Source organism: Leptosomus discolor, chromosome 8 (genome assembly GCF_034619465.1).
Source record: "Leptosomus discolor isolate bLepDis1 chromosome 8, bLepDis1.hap2, whole genome shotgun sequence".
NCBI classification, from domain to species: Eukaryota; Metazoa; Chordata; class Aves; order Leptosomiformes; family Leptosomidae; genus Leptosomus; species Leptosomus discolor.
In genome coordinates this window covers 17,099,265-17,116,634 of record NC_141398.1, presented here as the reverse complement: position 1 = coordinate 17,116,634, position 17,370 = coordinate 17,099,265, and the positions used below count along the sequence as shown (strand labels likewise).

The window sequence follows — 17,370 nt, the reverse complement described above, 5'->3', positions numbered from 1 at the left end:
CTCTTCCATGAACTGCATTCTATTATATCCCTCTTTTTTTGCAGTTTTATATTAAATGTCATTCCAGTGTTGTTCATATTAAATATCCAATTTATTAATTATATGCAAGTTTGTAATGGAGCAATGAAAGTATAGGGAAGCCTGGGCAGTGAAAAGCCTAATTAATCAGCAGTTTTTGATATTTAGTGTAAAAAGGTAGGACGATATATGTGTACCATGGGTTGCTTTTGGAACCAAAGAGAGGATTTCAGCATTACATTCACTGAAAAAAGATAAAATATGTTTCACGTTCAGATACATGTCCTGGATATCACAAACTTTTTAAACAGACAACATGAAAAGCCGTCTATGAGCTTAAATCGTTGTGATGGCATAACCACGGTAATGCTGCTGCCACAAGGTTGATGTAAATTTGGTTCAGTATATAGTTAGCTAAAAGAATAGGACTGCCAAATATCATTTGGGGCTCATAACTCTATGTAGTTAAAGAAAATGGAGACATGGGATAAATGCAGAAAGTATACAAAAGCCTCTGAAGATGCGGCTCTGTGGATGAGCTTCTCCTCTGCCTCCAACATCCAATCACTATGTCCTGTCAAGTCAAGGCAATTAGGAAGGTTAAGCTGGAGACAGATAACTGCTAGCACAAAACAGCTTTCAGAAGTGATTGTTTTGATTTTGGCAAGAAAAGATGTTCATTCATTTCTTGCTTAGTTTCTGCTCTGAAGATAAGCAAATTCTCTGTAACAAGTGCTTCAAGCAATTTACCAAGCACAGAGGCAGGTGACTTAGAGACTTTAAGCTTATTTATTTTTAAATAATAAATTTAGAGTAAGATTCACAGTTTTTGAATCTACTTGCTTAGGCACTAAAATTTGCTTGTGTGTTTTAAATGCTTTTCATTCAAAAGGGAGATTTGAAGGGTACTAGCTCTATTAAGTCTTTCCTGCTCTTTCTCTAAATGGATGTAATTTTAAGTACAATATCCTACCACAATCCATTTTAAAAGTTTATTAAATCTTTTGTACTAATTTACTTCTAATTGGGTGTTTTAAATAACAGTAGTTTTCAACATTAATGAAATTATTTGTGTGCTGAAAATTCATATCTGTTTACTCTGGATTGAAGCCACTGGTTGAATGGGGAATGACATACAGTTTCTTCAGTCTTTCTTTCTTCAAGTACACAAGCCTTTTTGGTTCCCAAAGGTTACGTAATATTTTGCCTCCCTCCCATTGCTTGAAATATGTTTAATCAAGGTATTCTTCAACCTCTGCCCTGAGTTTTGTGAGCAGTAAGAATTTCCTATGAAATGCCAGACCCCATCAAATCTCCCACAAGTCTCAGGTTGCAGTAAACACGTGTTTCATCTCACAACTCAGACTTTGCATAGAATAGTTGATGGTTCCTAGCTGTTACATTTAAAATCATGTTATGGCAAAAAAAGGAAACCAAGGATTTGTTGAACACCGAAAATCTACTTGTTACTGCTTCCTTGATAACACTAAGCTTATGCCACACTGTTATGCAAAACTAAGCAAAAGCAAAACAAATTAAGCCACCTGGTCTGCAGAAGCAGTTGCTAGAGTTAATCAAGCTAGAGGTCCAAGTGCCCCAACACAACCTCAAGCAGCTCAGCTTTGGAGATCTCACCAAGGTAGTGCAAACCCTCTGGCCTGTTACTGGTAATGGCATGGTTCGTGGGCCACAGGGCTACTCTGCTTTTACCACCCCAGTGATCAGTTACTTTAAGGTTTTGCAGAGGGTCTTCAAAAATTGCTCTTGCATCATCATAATTTTTAGAAAGTACTTTAAATATCTGTTGTACTTCTCCAGGCTAATAAGCTGGCATTTCACTGTCAGTGGATGTGCTATAACAAGGAGCAACAACATTGTACTTTACAGTATGATTCTACAGTCTGGCAAAGTTTAAATTTCAGATTTTAGCATCGCATACAGAAAACATTGTCATGATTTCTGCAAATACAGAAGTGTTTTTGAAACAAATTCAGAACAGGAAGTAATTGGCATTTTATAAAATCTTCCTATTAACCTGTTGTGCAGTCACTCACTGGGAGACTACATCTTTGTAGCCATTTTCCTTGAAAACCAGGAAGGCAAAAGGCTGTACAGCTTACACCCATAAGTTGCTGGGAAACTGATTTCCAACCTATAGGCCACAACATCTTCAAGAAATTCCAGAGCCATTCAAAACACATCCCATTTATAGCTTGCATGTAATGGCAAATCTAAAAGTAATTTGATAAATTGTGTAATTTTGCTGCAGAAATGATGCTGTCTTATCAAATAACACTTATGCAAACAATATTGACAGTTCAACTGAATCATTTTATACAAAATCTGTTACGATTTACTGTCTAATTATAGAACAATCTTTGCCCCCTTTCTCAATACACTGTCACTGTTTTGTCTCTGAAAATGGGAAAACCCACTGATAGGATTTGTTGTATTCATGAGAAGTCATTCTCAACTTTTTGTGAATTATCAGATTAACTACTTCACCCCCTGCTGCTCCCAGTTAAATAAGGAGAGGTTTTAAAATAGATGCTTTCCAAAATCTTCAACCCTGCTTTCTTAGCAACAGGCTGGGGCATGGATTTGTGCGTAAGGTGTTACAGTCAAAGCATTGTTATAGGTAAAAGGGAACAGACTGATAAAACGGTGGTACAAAAACCTTCCTCAGGTTCACAGTGCCTGTCTCCCTGGAGGTGAATGGGGGAGAGCCAGAACAAGTCACCCGGGTGCTGACGTCTGGGCTGGGAGCGGTGCGACGCCCCTGGCAGGGGGAGTCCCTCTCTTCTCTCTCTTAGGGGTCTGCTTGGGGGTGGCTTCATCAATTTTCCCATCAGAGCCTGCCTCCTTTTCCCTGCTTCCCCGGCAGATTCCCATTCACTTGTCCTGAATTTACCACACTCAGTCCCAGCACAAAACCCAAGGTGGTCCCTTTTCGCTCTCCTTTTCTCTCTGGCACTGGCATCACTGCACGTGTGAGCCACTTCAACTTCCAAGTCTAAACGGGAAATAACTAGTTTTCCCTTGTACAATCAGCGAGATGCATCTTCTATGGAAAATTCATTCAAGTTTTTTTGATTCATATGGCAGTGAAACCAATTTCATGACTTGCTTGTTAATACACTACATAGATGATTTTTTTTTTTACTTTAGTCAAGTCTAAGTTTAAGAGGAAAAATCAAACAAGGCAAGCTGGAGTGATAAATGGAGGACATCTGTTGCAGCATATGGCTTGACATAACAGCTGCATTGAACTTTTTCAGCAAGTAGTAATCCTTTGGAAGAAATCAGCTGGGCATATAATTTTTCATGCCCATGCCTGAATGGTGGAGTATTAAAACACTTGCAGTTTAAAATCACTCTGTAGTTTGAAACATTTGCCATTTCCAACATGGAACATTTAAATTTTATTCTGAAAATAGTTTTTGTTTAGAAACAATCTGAATATTTCACTTTTTTGTTTACAAAATGAAAGTTTGAGAATAGGCTGAAACATTTTCATTTTGTGATGAATTACTTTTTTTCACTGTGGCCACTAATTTTATTCTTTATTTTTAGGTTTGGAGGCCAACCTCCCTTCTTCCCTCCCAAATAATCTTATTTTCAGTGTTGTCTTCGTCTTAGATAAGAATTTTAAGATTTGGCTAGTAAATAAGTGTTTCTTCTCTTTTTTTTCTAGTTATGTATTTTTTTAGCAACTGTACACTGAGCCTTTCAGTTTGCATGTAGATGCAACTTTGTAGATAGGACTAACTTCCTAATTTGTTTTGGGAGAAAGGAGTTTGGTACTTGGAGCTGTAACTCAATGTTCAGTTTTAAGTATAACATTTTTGTTCTTTGTATCAGGGTCTGTTACCAAACATACATTTTGATTCTGAGTGCTAGAAAAAGTTCTTTGGTAGAATACACGTGTAGGCATTGAAACAAATCTTTCCATTCGTATGTGCATCCTTGTTTGATTTCCTTGTTTTCTAATGCTATTGCCATTAGTCGTGTGTTAGGATGGCATTTTGTTTGAAAACAGTTTATCTTTTTTCTGCGTTTCTCTCACTTAGAATTAGTTGCTTTTGTTTGGCTTTTGTGTTTTATGGGACAAGTTTAATTTCATCAGTTAGCAGAACAAGTTTGAGCAGGAACCACTGATGTTTCCACAGTAACTTAAGTCAACTCTTGTAGTGATTCATCTACTGTCTAACAATAAAGCTAATAACTGTCTAACATTCTTGCTGACAGTTCTTCCCTTCCACAGTTATACGTTATTTTGAAGTGTACAGCAGAAAGAGAGCAGCAACGTTAAGTCAAAATTCAGTCCTGTGAGAAGAATACAGACTTTTTAATTTAAGGCAGTAGCATTTGGACAGGATTTGTTTGCAAGCAATATTAAAATTGGTCCCTCCTTTTTGTTTTAATAAATCCTAAATGTAATTTTGGAATGAAAAGAGCAGTAATTGAGAAAGAAAGAGTTAGCTTTTCAGAAGAAATGTTTATACTACTTATATGTAGTGTTGTAATTATATGTAGTCAAGATCAAGCTGGGTTTGTTTGTAATTTAAAAAAACAAACAAACAATAATCTTTATTCTCTGTGGAAGTTTTTGCTTTGCAAGGCTATGAGTGGCTGCAGAGAGGAAAAAATTTCATCTGGCTGCAGCTTTGCTTACTGTTCCTTAAAATCCTGCCTGCTTCTGACTTTTACTGAAACCCAGTCTTCTCAATTTGCACTTTTCGTGGTTCATCTTATACACAGATAGAAACCCAGCCTTGTGCATGTAAATAAGTGAATTATAGGAACATGCACATAGGTATTCATTCAATAACCAGACAGAAGATTGTTTCAGGAAAATTGGTGAAACTTCCTCCTCTGTTATGCCAATTTTAAACTTATTTTTATAGTGTGTTTTTAAGGAGCTGTCTTATGAGCTGTGAATTGTTCAGGTGCCAGAATTCAAATCAGCCACTTTTTGTTTCCTGCAGAAAGTGTATTATCCAGACCAATTCCTCACCTTGATGGCTGAGCCAGGTGTTAAGTCTTACAGCACTGAATAATTGTTTAGGCTTTCCTGATTTTGCACATGCTCTCTTGCTAGGATGATACTTTTTGCATGGAAGTGCATGACTATTTTCTTAACTTTGAATGGAATAAGAATAGCGTGTGGCTCAGCAGGTCTTTAGTTATATTTGATTACAGATATACATATGCAAGTACCAGTTCTAAGTAAAACACTGGCTGAAAAATAAACTGAGGAGTTTAATCAGGATGAGTTTGAGGTCCAGCCTGATTCAGAGATGATGTTTTTTTGTCTAGGATTGCTCCATTAAATTGGGTTCAAATTACTTTAAATTTTTAAAATATTTTGCTTTGCTTCTTTAGGGTAAGTGATGCAGTATCTATTGCAATAGCTTAAATTAATTTATGTAAGAAGGGGTGCTGTTCCTAAGCTAAAAGCATAGTGGATAAGCTCTGACTACTAAGCAGCAGTAACATCTCATCGGCCTGAACTGTGCTTTTAAAAGGGTTTGTCTTGTCTTCAGTTTTCTGGACTTTGGCTAAGACAAAGATAAATCAAAGTTTTCCTGGTTCTCTGTTCTCTTAGTTCACTCTTCCAGTGGCAACAAACTTAGATTGCCTTCACTAAAATCTATGTGTAGTTTTCCCTGTGAACAGTATCTGTACAGTTATGTCTTTGAAAAGGCTCATTATAATATTTTTCAAAATTTATAATCAGTTTTTAAATTTGATTGGTATTATCTCTGAAAGGCCTTCTTATAAAAGATGATTTACACGTAGTAGATTAAATAACCTGTCGAACATAGCAGGTGGATGTCCTTTGATAAGCTACTTCAGAAGATGTAACTTGGTACAGCGACTTCTCCATAGCAAGCATTCCCATAGACTCCTCTAAGAGTCAGCAAGACTGGTGATTGGTACTCGAACCCAAAATCCATCTTCCAACTGGAACCAGCTGAATGCTTTCAGTACCAGTTTCTCCTTAGTTTTAACTCAAAATGGGACTGCAAGATACTTTTTCTGTGCGCTTCAGTTTGTTACATCTAAGGGTGAAAAACTTCAACCTGCAAAATAGACATGATCAGTCTGGTGTAGCTATTTTTCTCTTCTACAAAGCATCCACACAACCTAAAGTGATCAGCAAATGGGGAGACAAAATGCTTATTCTGAATGCCTCACAACCTTAAAAGCAAGGAGGAGATAAGGTACTATGACAGAAGTGAATTGAGTAAGAGATGTTCAACACTAGTTTGATTAGTTCCTTATTTCCCCTTCTCTCCCAAGAGTCAGTCTACAGATGCTAAACTGTTGAGTTGGACTACTGAATCGTTGGATTAACGGCTCTCTGCCGATGCATATACAGCAGAAGGGGTCCCACTGTTTATGATAAATCATTGGTATGCCGAGTCTGGTCCCTTCCCTTCCTGCCCAGTGGGCAGCTGATGACACACAAATGATTTAAGGGGCAGTTGAGGCACCTCTGAGGCTGTTCCAGACTTGCTTATTGTTCATGGGAACCCAATTCAGTCAGGGCTTTCAGAGTAAGGTGGCAAATAATCTCAATGATCAGCTCCTTACTATAGTCTTAAAAGGCATGTAATGCATACATCTTGAAAAATATGTTCAGAGTCATATGGAGAAGAGGTAGCTCCAAAATGGAAGGTGCCTCAGTAAAAGATTTATTTTTTTATCACTTCTCCTTGCGAAGTCAAGGGAATGGATCATCTTCTTAGGTCCCACATAAATCTAGCTCCAGGTCGTCCTCAGCAAAAGTAATGGGAAGTGAATTGCCAGTGCCCTTTCATAATTGCAAATCCTTAATTAAGGAAGGGTACAAGGAGGCACTTAAAATGCCAACCTCAGCAAGTAGCAGACTCCACTACTGGTGAGAATAAATTATAATTGTCAGAATAAAATTGTTTTTTCGTTAATGTGGTTGGTAGTATTCAAAGACTTAAAATTAGATAAAACTTATTGTTCTAAGGTGGAAGGAGATTATCTTACTCCTTAAAACTGTGTGCGAGGTGCAAAAACTTTGAAGACGGTGTCAGGCTTACTGGGCAGTGCCGTTTTCCTTGGTTCTGCCTTGACTTACAGTCATTTTAGGAGAAGGTAGAACAGCTAATTTAGTCTGGTGATCCCTTCATCCTCTTACTGTGAAGGTTTAATTTCCAGTTAGTGAAACCAGACCCCACTTTTTGGCTTTTTGGTGAATATGTAGGTTTTTATTTGGATTTGGAGCTCGCCTGTTACTGTGGCAGTTTATTGAGCAAAAGCTTGTGTGCAGTATCGAGTGGTTTTTAAATACAGAAAAGGGGCTTAAAGAATATTTCTGGGCATTTCAACTATTGCTGAATACCAGCTTAGCATGATGTTTATATGAGTTTACTTTTAATTAGCAAGAACCTAGAGTGAATAGAAAATAATGTAGATATACACATTTTTAAGCATTTTGCTAGACAGGGCTCTTATGTTTGCTTTATTTGTGTTTTTTTCTGCCTTTCTAGTTTATGACTAGTTCTTGAAGCCCAAAGTACTGTTTTGTTGCCATCAAAGCACTCTTTTCTGCTTCACTTCCAAAATAAGACTTCTTCCCAAAGAAGCAACACATTGTCTTGCATAAGAACTAAATTGGACCTTGAAGGGGGAAAGATTTGCGTTCTGATTCTCGATTCTCTACTTCTATACCATGTACATCATTTACACCTATGTAGATAAATGTAAAAAAAAAAAAAGGCATCCACATTGTTGTCGGTACTGACTAAACCCAGCAAGATACCAGGTATTTCAGGAAAAGGAGATGTGCCGATAAAGCTTACCAAGAATGGGTCATAGAAAAGCAAGTATAAATATCTTTATGAAGGTCTTTATTCCTTTAAACGCGATATTACTTTTCATAAGGGCATTCAGAACAGAATTCAAACAAAGACTTTTCCCTCTAAAGCAGCAATTCTTAAATGAAAAAATAAACAGTATTCTTACTTCTGCCTTTTTTTTTTTTTTTTTTTTGATCTGTAGCTAAAGTCTGTTAGTTTCTGCCAGCTTACCACATGTAGGTTATTTTAAAGGGCGGGGGGGGGGGTGCTTATTAGTATGCTAAGGAAAATTTTTACGTTAAGCTATATAACTGTCTTTGCATACAGTTCCATATGAAATAATTAAAACATGAAATTGTATAACTAAAACAGTTTCCCCACAGAGGTAATTAATTTCAAAGGCAAACTTAAAAATGTAGGTTGATTCCTGATGCACCTCTCCTTCAAAACACAATGCTAAAGAAAGCCTTGAGCAAGTGGTGTTCTTGCTGCTTGTATTTATAGATGTCTGAATCTATGTTCATAAGGTCTTTAGCAGTTTCCTCCCACCACCACTCACTTTGGTTTTTCATAGTGTAATGCTCATATTTGTGACCTTGTGTATACGATGATGATAATCTTTCTCTGTGTTGGTTCAAGAGTTGATAGCCATAAAGGCAAAACTCAGTTTCGTCACTCCGGGGTAGGTGTGGAGCCAGGCTGCTGTCACTGCAGGAAGGAAAGGAAGGAGTACAGTTGGACTCTAGAGAAGAGGCGTGTTGGCAAGGGGAGGGGAAGGAAGAGGCAGGCTTGCTCTTCCAGCTGCTCCCAGGAGGCCACTGGGCTAAAATAAAGAGCACTGTTTCTTCAGAGCAGTGTGTTGCTCTCCATCTTCCCTCAGCACCAGTAGCTGCCCAGCAGCAGCAGGCTCTTGATGCAGCACAAAAATCAGATGTGCTTTTCCAGCAAATAAACAAATATTTGGGAATTAAAAGCAGGGTCTCCTCTGCGCCCAGCAATTTCTTGCCTGCTCTGTGGCGCATCTGCAGTGGTCCTGATCCTTGCGTCTGTGCTCAGGAAGCTTTGGCTCTTGATGGCTCTTCCTTTTCTTTGGCACATTATGAATTTTAATAGGAGGTTTTTTAAAATTCCAGTAAATCTCCATGTGAGTTGGACCATTAAGCTTGCCATTTATATGCAAAAAGTGATAGTATTCTGTAATTATGTATACTTTGTATAGTAAGATATTTACAAAATAAAAAATGACTTGGTGAAGGCCGTGATAATACCATATGACTCTATCAGGTTGTGAAGGAAGTCTTTTTGCTTGTAGTACTAACTAGCCTAGATAGTTACTTTTGTTACATTGAAGATCAGAGTTAAGGTTTTGTTCTCTCAATGCCTACCTGTCAACAGTGATAGGCTTAGCATAAATCAGAATCTGTTTTCTGCTATTGGTTTTTATTAATGTTGTTTAGAAGGAAGAAATCTGAAATCCAAGCCCTGAAAAAATACGTGTAATACTCCTTCATTCCACATGTGGTTCACAGCCTAAATAGGCTCAGATCATAACCAGCTGCTCAGTTTTTAGGCTTAGCTCTGAGAAATTTCCAGTGTTACTGTGACTACTTGTTGTGTATTTAAAGCTGTATTCCCACTGCAAAAGTGTGCAGGTATCGTTCAGCCCTATTTACAATGTAGTCTCTTTTTTTTTGACAGAAACGGCTTTATTAAGGACACTAACGCTGTAAAATGTTTTGTTGTTTTTTTAGAAGATGGAAACTATTCAATCTTTTTTTTTTTCAGAAGTGTTAATTATTAGTAATTTACTTTTTTTATAGGAGTTCTCTGGAATCTGTCCTCCTGTGATGCACTGAAAATGCCAATCATCCAGGACGCCCTTGCAGTGTTGACCAATGCAGTGATCATTCCTCACTCTGGATGGGAAAACTCTCCGCTCCAGGATGATCATAAAATACAACTCCATTCATCACAGGTGCTGCGCAATGCCACTGGGTGCCTAAGGCAAGTACTGTGAAGCATTTGCTTTGCCTTAATCATCTTGCTTTGGCTTGAATTCGTATTTCTCATTCTTAGGCATCAATAATTGGTTTGTGTGTCAGCAATGATGATGCCTTTCAGTGCTGTAAACTTAAAGTTGGAAATTAATTTGAAAACAAGCTTCAGGCTGTTCAAAAAACAATCTCTAGAAGTGCTGCTGTGGGTTTTCTATTTTCTTTTCTTAGCAGCTTTAACCAGTCTTCTCATTCAAGATTATATATTACAGATGTTCTGTCCTTGTAGGTTTGTCCCATTTCCCCAGTTGCTTAAGTGAAGTCAATATGTTCTCACTATTACAGCAAATTTAATCAGCACAAAAAGTAATGAAGATGCTCACAAAAGTATCATGTCTTACGGGTTCCAGCTGCCATTGCTGGAGTTATGATAAATATATGAAGTAGATTTTTTTCTCTTCTGTGAAGATGAGAGATGGATCTCAGTAAGAGACCAATCAATTTAACATAGTGCAACTAGAATGCTTAAATAGATCCTTAACAAGTGTGATATTTATTTACATTTACATTTTTATGCCAAACTTGTATATACAACACCAAGGTGCATTATATAAATATGTGCAATATGATCTGTCCATTCTTAAAAATCACTGTAGATGTGAGAATGAAAATAGGATGAGTAAGACAAGTTTCAGTTCTGACAAAACCTTACAAAAGGATTGAGTCATAGCAATTTCTGAATTCCAATCCATATAATTTTGTTGAAATATTTTCACATATTAGGCAGGTTCTTTTGAGTGTTTTTTTTTCTTGTGTATTGGAGATTCTGTAATCTGTCTCAGAGACATGAAAATTGATTAGTTAATATTTTTACATACATCACAGGAAAATTGTTAGGTGCATAGTATATATCAGTAATATAATCTCTGTTGTATGCTGCATCCAAAGCATATAAATAAAGAGCATATAAATAAAGAGCTAATTAAAAAAAACAAACTGTAGGAGGCAAAGTAAAATAGCAGTATTTTTTACATGTCTATAGCAGGCATCTTTTGGTCTTTGTGCTGTTTCATCAAATGAAGTGTCTCCCTTTCAGAAGTAATATTTGAAAAGTTTAAGGAAAATGTAATAATTTCTATTGATGGTTTGTATGGAATCAGAAGAGAATGAAAGATAGAAGGTAATAACTTCCATATTGCAAATATGCTTGTATTGGACTTAAATGCAGGTATGCATAAGTGAATATCAGCTGTGTTATGGGTTATGTGACTGAAGCTAGGCATTTGTACCTGAATTGTGTTGATTTTGAAAACAGTTTGGTAGTGTAGTTGTGTTGCATTGCGTTCAAATTGCTAGAAAAAACGTTGCTGAAATCACTGTGACAGAAGTCGTTCCATAAAGGCCTGTACCATGTTATACATCTCACACTTCCAGTGTTTAACCTGTCTCAGTTAAAGAGCTGCCTCTGAAAGAAGTGTCCATTATAAATCTGGGGCTTCATGGTGCCCCTTCTCTGAATAGTCTCGCACACCATAAGCTCTGTCTTCCTTTAATTTTCCCAACTGCTTCTCAGGGACTGATGTCATTCCCTGATCCTGCAAACCTCCATTCTTCCTACCTCATAGTTGATGGATTTGTTGCACATTGGTCTTGAAAATCTTTCTTCTTTTTTTTTTTGTTTTTGTGAGTGTATGTGCACGCCCATTTGCAAACTGATGTGAGCTTACTGTAGCCTGCACTCTGGGTCAGCCTGAGGACTTGGGGCCACATGAGAATGGTACGTTGCCTGATCTAATACACACTGCTTTGCAGCAAGGCTTACTACCAAGTGCTTGATGGTACGCTGTTATAGCAGAATGGCTTCTGGTCAGCTCGTGCAAAATAAGCTCATATCTGCCTGCAAAAGACTGTGCATATTATAACTCTTGAATCCTTCCCAGGTAGCTGTAACAGCAGCTCAAACGGCTGGTCCTGAGCAGGTTGGTCTTCCTTCTAAACCCAGGCCCTTCAACCATAGTGTGGCTTTTTAATATCTTTCTGATATCAAACCCTCCCTATTTCCCAGATGCATCTTTCTGTCCTCTCTAACAGCTTCAGATATTTATTTGGCCTTCATCCATCTTCTTTAAATAATTTCATCCCACTTAGTCTGTGTGGATGCTCGTTGGCAGAGCCAGAACATTTGGAGAGGGTTGAACTTACTTTTGCTTCACACCAGCAGGAACTTTCTTGTTTACGTTTCCCCAGTAGCTGTTGAAAATCTCTCTCTGAACAGAATGTCAAGTTTGAGTCGTGCAAGAGAGGAAAGTGTGAGCTGACCTCTTAAGATGGTAAATGGATTCTTGTGTTGAATTCCTGCAAGATACTGGGGCTGTAGGCTGGAGGAAACAGGGAATGTCAGAAAGCATTAGAAAGCCCTGTGGAGATGATTGGAGTAGCACATGCTCTGTGCAGGCAGTAGCTTAGCCAGCATTCCTTAAATACCCACCACCCCCAGTAAACTGAACAGCTCTCACACTTTCCACTTGTGACTAGTTACAAGCCTCGTATTTCCTTTTCAAGATCTCATTGCACAGGGGAGGTAATGTAAATCAAGAAGATGTAGTGCGGTTGCTGGCTGACATAGTGCTGTGTTTATCTGCTAAATGGAAAGTCCATTGTCATCTTCCATGGAGAATTTCTTCTAAGACTCTGGTTTGGTTGTCCTCTGCTCTTTTCTTTTTCTCCTTTTGCTAGAGCTAGTTTTTGAAGGGACACTGTTTAAAATTCAGTTGCATCAGGATTGTCAGTGATGATGCTCAGTATCACAGGAAAAGTAGTGTTCAGAATACTTGACAAATGACAGATTTTAGAGATATCAGGTTGTATTACATAAGGTTTAATGCTAGCAAATATGCCAGAAGGATTCGGGGGGGGTGTCAGTTTTCTGTGCCTTTGGTTTTCTGATACATTCACTGCTGAAAACTTTAAATAATATCTGAGGGGTGCTGTAATATAATCTGTCCCATATACAGTGCTAGTTAGTAGTTTGCAATAGCCGTTTTATAGGAATAGTCAGAATTTTTGTTTTGTGTTTTTTCACTACGGTATATGAATTGTTATTTTTTCTACTGATCTTGCCTCTTCTCTGTTCTTGATGACAGTTTCTTATGCTTTTACAATTAAAAGGTTGCTTATTAACTACGAATTGTAATACTCTTGCCTACTTATTATCAGTCTTAACAAAGTTCTTAAGTCTGCAGTTCCAGTCACACAGTAATCCAACTGAAATCGGTATGAAATCATATGAAAGAAAGCAGCAACATCAGACCTTCTTTTCCTGTTATTTTCTTTTTTTCTTTAAAGGTGTTATTTACAAGCTGCACTTTGCATACTTTTGTGATTTGAAAAAACAAAATAGCTTTAATACTATTTGGTACTGATTAATTTTACATAACTTGAATACTTTGAAATTGTTTAGGTAATTCAAAGCTCTAAATACAGTGTTATACCTATCACTTATAAATTTAATTTTAATATTCTATCTTTCATAAATTGCCAACCTCAGTGCGACACGTTAGAGTAATCACCCAATTTACTTGCCTCCCCACTGAGATACTAGTGCCTTACCTTACTAAGCTCTGTGAAAGTTTGACTTTTTTTCCTTTTGGATTTCAGCTGTGACTGCTTTATTTGTATTAGGGAAATACTGTATCTTTTGTTTATAGTTTCTGATTCGTTTAGACTTATTGGGGAAAGTCAGGTGAAAACTGAATTTGGAGTCCCAGTTGTTTATGGGAGGAGGGTTTACAATCCCTAACCTGAAATTTAAAAATCAAAGGAGACACATTGCATAACATCTTAGCCTGAAGCTTCAAGCTTAACTTCACAAAACTAGGCCTCTGTCCAAAGACTATCTGAAAAAATCCCAAACAAAAATCTTTTCAAGAGTTTTTGTCCTGATGTACAGTCTATGAATTTAAGTTAATAATCTGAGGACTTTAAAGAATTTTAAGAATTTACTGGTTTTAAATTTCTAGTCTGTTTTTAGATGCAAAATCATAAAATGCTGTCTTTTTCTTTCTTCTATCTTCTATTTAATTTTTCATCATAAACTGAAGGTACGGGGCAATTGTGAAAATCAAAGGTCTATTAAAATATTTATCTCCCCTCTTATTACTTCGTTAGAAATTGTATGGGGGAGTAATTCAAGTAGGTTTTGTTTATGAAGTCCCATACCTTTCAAATTTTCATACTTCATACTTGTCAAACTTTCACAAAGTACAGTGAATTATTCTTTCAACCAAAAAAAAAAAAAAAAAAAAAACCAAAAACGTAGCAAGCTCTCAGAGTTGAAAAGCAAAGGGGAGAAGTGCTTTTAAAACATGAATTGAATGTAACTGACCCAGTAGTATTTTCTGGATAGATCAACTTTTGGAAGGAACAAACTACCTTGTTAAAACAATTTGTGTTAACTGTGAAGCCTGAATATCAAATGTTTTAAACTATTTTGTGGATGAATGATCTGTTTCACACAACATTTACAGCTAATGCATTAATCCTACCATCCTATTTGTCCTCCAGTTCTCTTCTAAAGCGTCCAAAGTCTGTTGATTCCTATTCTTAGGAACTTCTGTAACCTGTTTTGAATATAACGTTCTGCTGCATACTGACAAAAGATATGGGAGCAGCATAAAATAAATAGCACAGGCTGTATTATTCATCATTCGTTTTGATTCTAAAGAAACGTACCCATGTATGAAGAAACATTCTTAGATATGTGTGAAACATGTTTCTTAAGAAACTAAACTGATAGCATGTACATATGTGCATGTGTATATGTGTGTTTATGTGTATATACATACAGATATAAAAGGGCTGATTATTGAAGCTAGAATATGTTTCTGTCTTTAATGACTGCTGCAAGCTCTGAATGTCTTCAGCTGGGTATAACTGGAGCTGGCTTCTTATGGTACAAGCAGGACCTTTGCTGCTCATTTTATGATTCTCCTGCTATCAACAGAACAGTCACATTTTGTCCATCCCTGTGTATGCTGTAGTGGATATAGAGATGCTGGACTTGCCAGCCCATCTCAGTATTTCCCTTGCTTTTTTTTAAAGCCCAGGAGCTCTTTCAGGCTGTCCTTGTGTCATGGTTTGAACCCACCCAGCCAGCAGCAAAGCCCCAGCCAGCCGCTCACTCATGCCTAACCTGTCCCCTGAGGGACAGGGAGGAGAAAATACAACCAAAAGGCCTGAGGGTCGAGACAAAGGACAGGGAGGGCTCACTCACCAGTTATGGTCACGGGCAAGAGACAGACTCACCTTGGGGAAAACAACATCAATTTAATGAACATAATGAACAACCACCACCACCAAGGACAATGAGAAATACAACTAGGTCTTAGAAACACACCTTCTCCACGCCCCCCCCCCCCCCCCCCCCCCCATCTCCCCGTGCTCAGCTCTGTTCCCTCTTCCCCCCAGCAGCGCAGGGGCAGGGAACGGGGGTCACAGCCCGTCCGGCACAAGGGGTCTCCGCTGCTCCTTCCCCCTCGGGCAGAGGGGCCCTCGCAGCCCTCCCCTGCCCCACCGCGGGGTCCCTCTCCCGGCAGACAGCCCTCCACCCACTGCCCCAACGCGAGTCCTTCCCGCGGGGCCGCAGCTCCCCAGAACCCCCCGGGGCGGGTCCCTCCCGGGGCTGCCGCCCTCCCACCGACGGGCGGCTCCAGCGCGGGCTGCCTCGGAGCCGCGGCTGCTTCGGGCCCGGGCCCTGCTCCTCCGGCCCGGGGCCCTCCGCGGCTGCAGGGCGACCTCTGGGCCACCGCTGGGCTCCAGGGGCTGCAGGGGCTCAGCCGCCACCCCGCCGCGGGCCGCGGGGGAACCTCTGCTCCGGCGCAGCTCCTCCGCTCCTGCCTCGCTGACCCGGGGGGCCGCAGGGCTGGCTCTCTCACATCCCCCTTCTCTCCTCCGCTCACTAACAAAGAACCTGCCCAACACATTTTTTCATAGAGTTGATTGCATTGATTGGCCTGGCCTTGGCCAGAGGTGGGTCCGAATTTGGGCCAGGGGACTTCTAGAAGCCTCTTACAGGATCCACCCCTGTAGCCCCCTGCCCCGCTACCAGAACCCCACCAGACACAAACACACCACGGTCTGGTGCATCAGATAACAGAAAACCCACACTCCATTAAGAAGCCTGTCAGAATCCATAGTTAAGACAAAACTCACATTAATTGTGTATTTTCACTGGCAGCCTACTCAAGGGAGGGACTTTTACTACAAGCAGTTCTAGCAAGCAAGAGGCATGGGAGAGAGACAACTACCTGGAGGGATGCTGAGGCACAGTTATCGCCTTGTAGAGGGGAAGCTGTCCAAATCCAAACCCACGATTTTTCCTTCTCTTAGCCTCTTCAAATCCAGTCTTATCATGGAGAAAGGGGTAATCACCACTATTCTTGACTTTTTAATACATTTTGAGCTCTTAAAATTAAAAAGCTGCAGTAATTAACATCAAGGGCCATCAGATGAGCAGATTTGGTGCCAATTATCTAACTACATTCTATGAATGTGTTGTGGTGAAACACGTTGTATTTTACATAGTCTACAGAGTTGCATACCATGTGTTAAACTTCACTTGACCACAACTAGGATTTTGAATCATGTTAGATTGTTACTAAACGCCTCAGCTTAGGAATTTCTCTGGGACCCGAATTTGGGAGTAAGTGCGGAGGAAGATCTTGTCAAGAAGCTTAAGGAAAAGCTTAGTTTTAATATCTGATTTTGTGAAGTTCACTGAAACTGAAATCGTTATTAACATTACATCATTTATGGTCCTGGGTCCCAGCAATGGTAAGCTGTGCAGGAACTGAGGGGCTAATGTCAGCACTCCATTATTTTGAAGAAGGATTTTGAAGAACAAAGAAGGATTCCTGACATGTACTGTACCAATGACTATCAGATAATTTCCAGTTTAATACAAATGAAAGTACCTTGATCACAACTTCTACATTTTGTCTTTCCACATTAAAGCTGAATGGCATATGCTAACTTTTAAATAAATTAGCTCAGAAGTTCTGTATTACTTGTACACGATGAATTTTGAAAAATTGTCTTTACTAAGTTTGATAATGCCTCCCAGAGTACCGTCCAGGAACGTATTTCACAGGAGGGAAAGCGAGCTGAACTGCTGTTTCTTGTCTTTTAAGAAAGATAGAAAGGAGAAAACTCTTAAGTTGTATTTACCTAATGGCAGGCATTTTAATCAATCAGTAGGTTTCTCTGTAAGAGCCTGGTTTTTTTAGAAGCTTTGAGTATTTCTAGACTATCACTGACTTACCAGATCTGAAAATCATTTTTAGTTTTGATGTTGTTGATAATGAGTTTAAGTATCAAATTTCAGGCACCCCAATTCAAAACTTTCAGACAGGCTTCTTTCATGAGCATGAACTGTGCAAAATGTATTTTTAAAAAGCCCTAAAACTTTCACTAGCTCATGTGTAAATATTCTGGCCTTATTCCTAGTCTTCCAACCACAAACC

At 38.9% G+C, this 17,370-nt stretch overlaps 1 protein-coding gene across 2 annotated transcripts in view; it reads left to right on the top strand.

The window, feature by feature from the left end:
• CTNND2 (catenin delta 2) overlaps nucleotides 1-17,370 on the top strand; it is a 538,559-nt gene that overhangs the window by 398,386 nt on the left and 122,803 nt on the right. For both annotated transcript variants that reach the window (XM_086469516.1, XM_086469517.1), the window contains one exon: nucleotides 9,677-9,860. In XM_086469516.1, coding sequence (XP_086325642.1) covers nucleotides 9,677-9,860 — 184 coding nt within the window. The remainder of the gene's footprint in view (nucleotides 1-9,676; nucleotides 9,861-17,370) is intronic.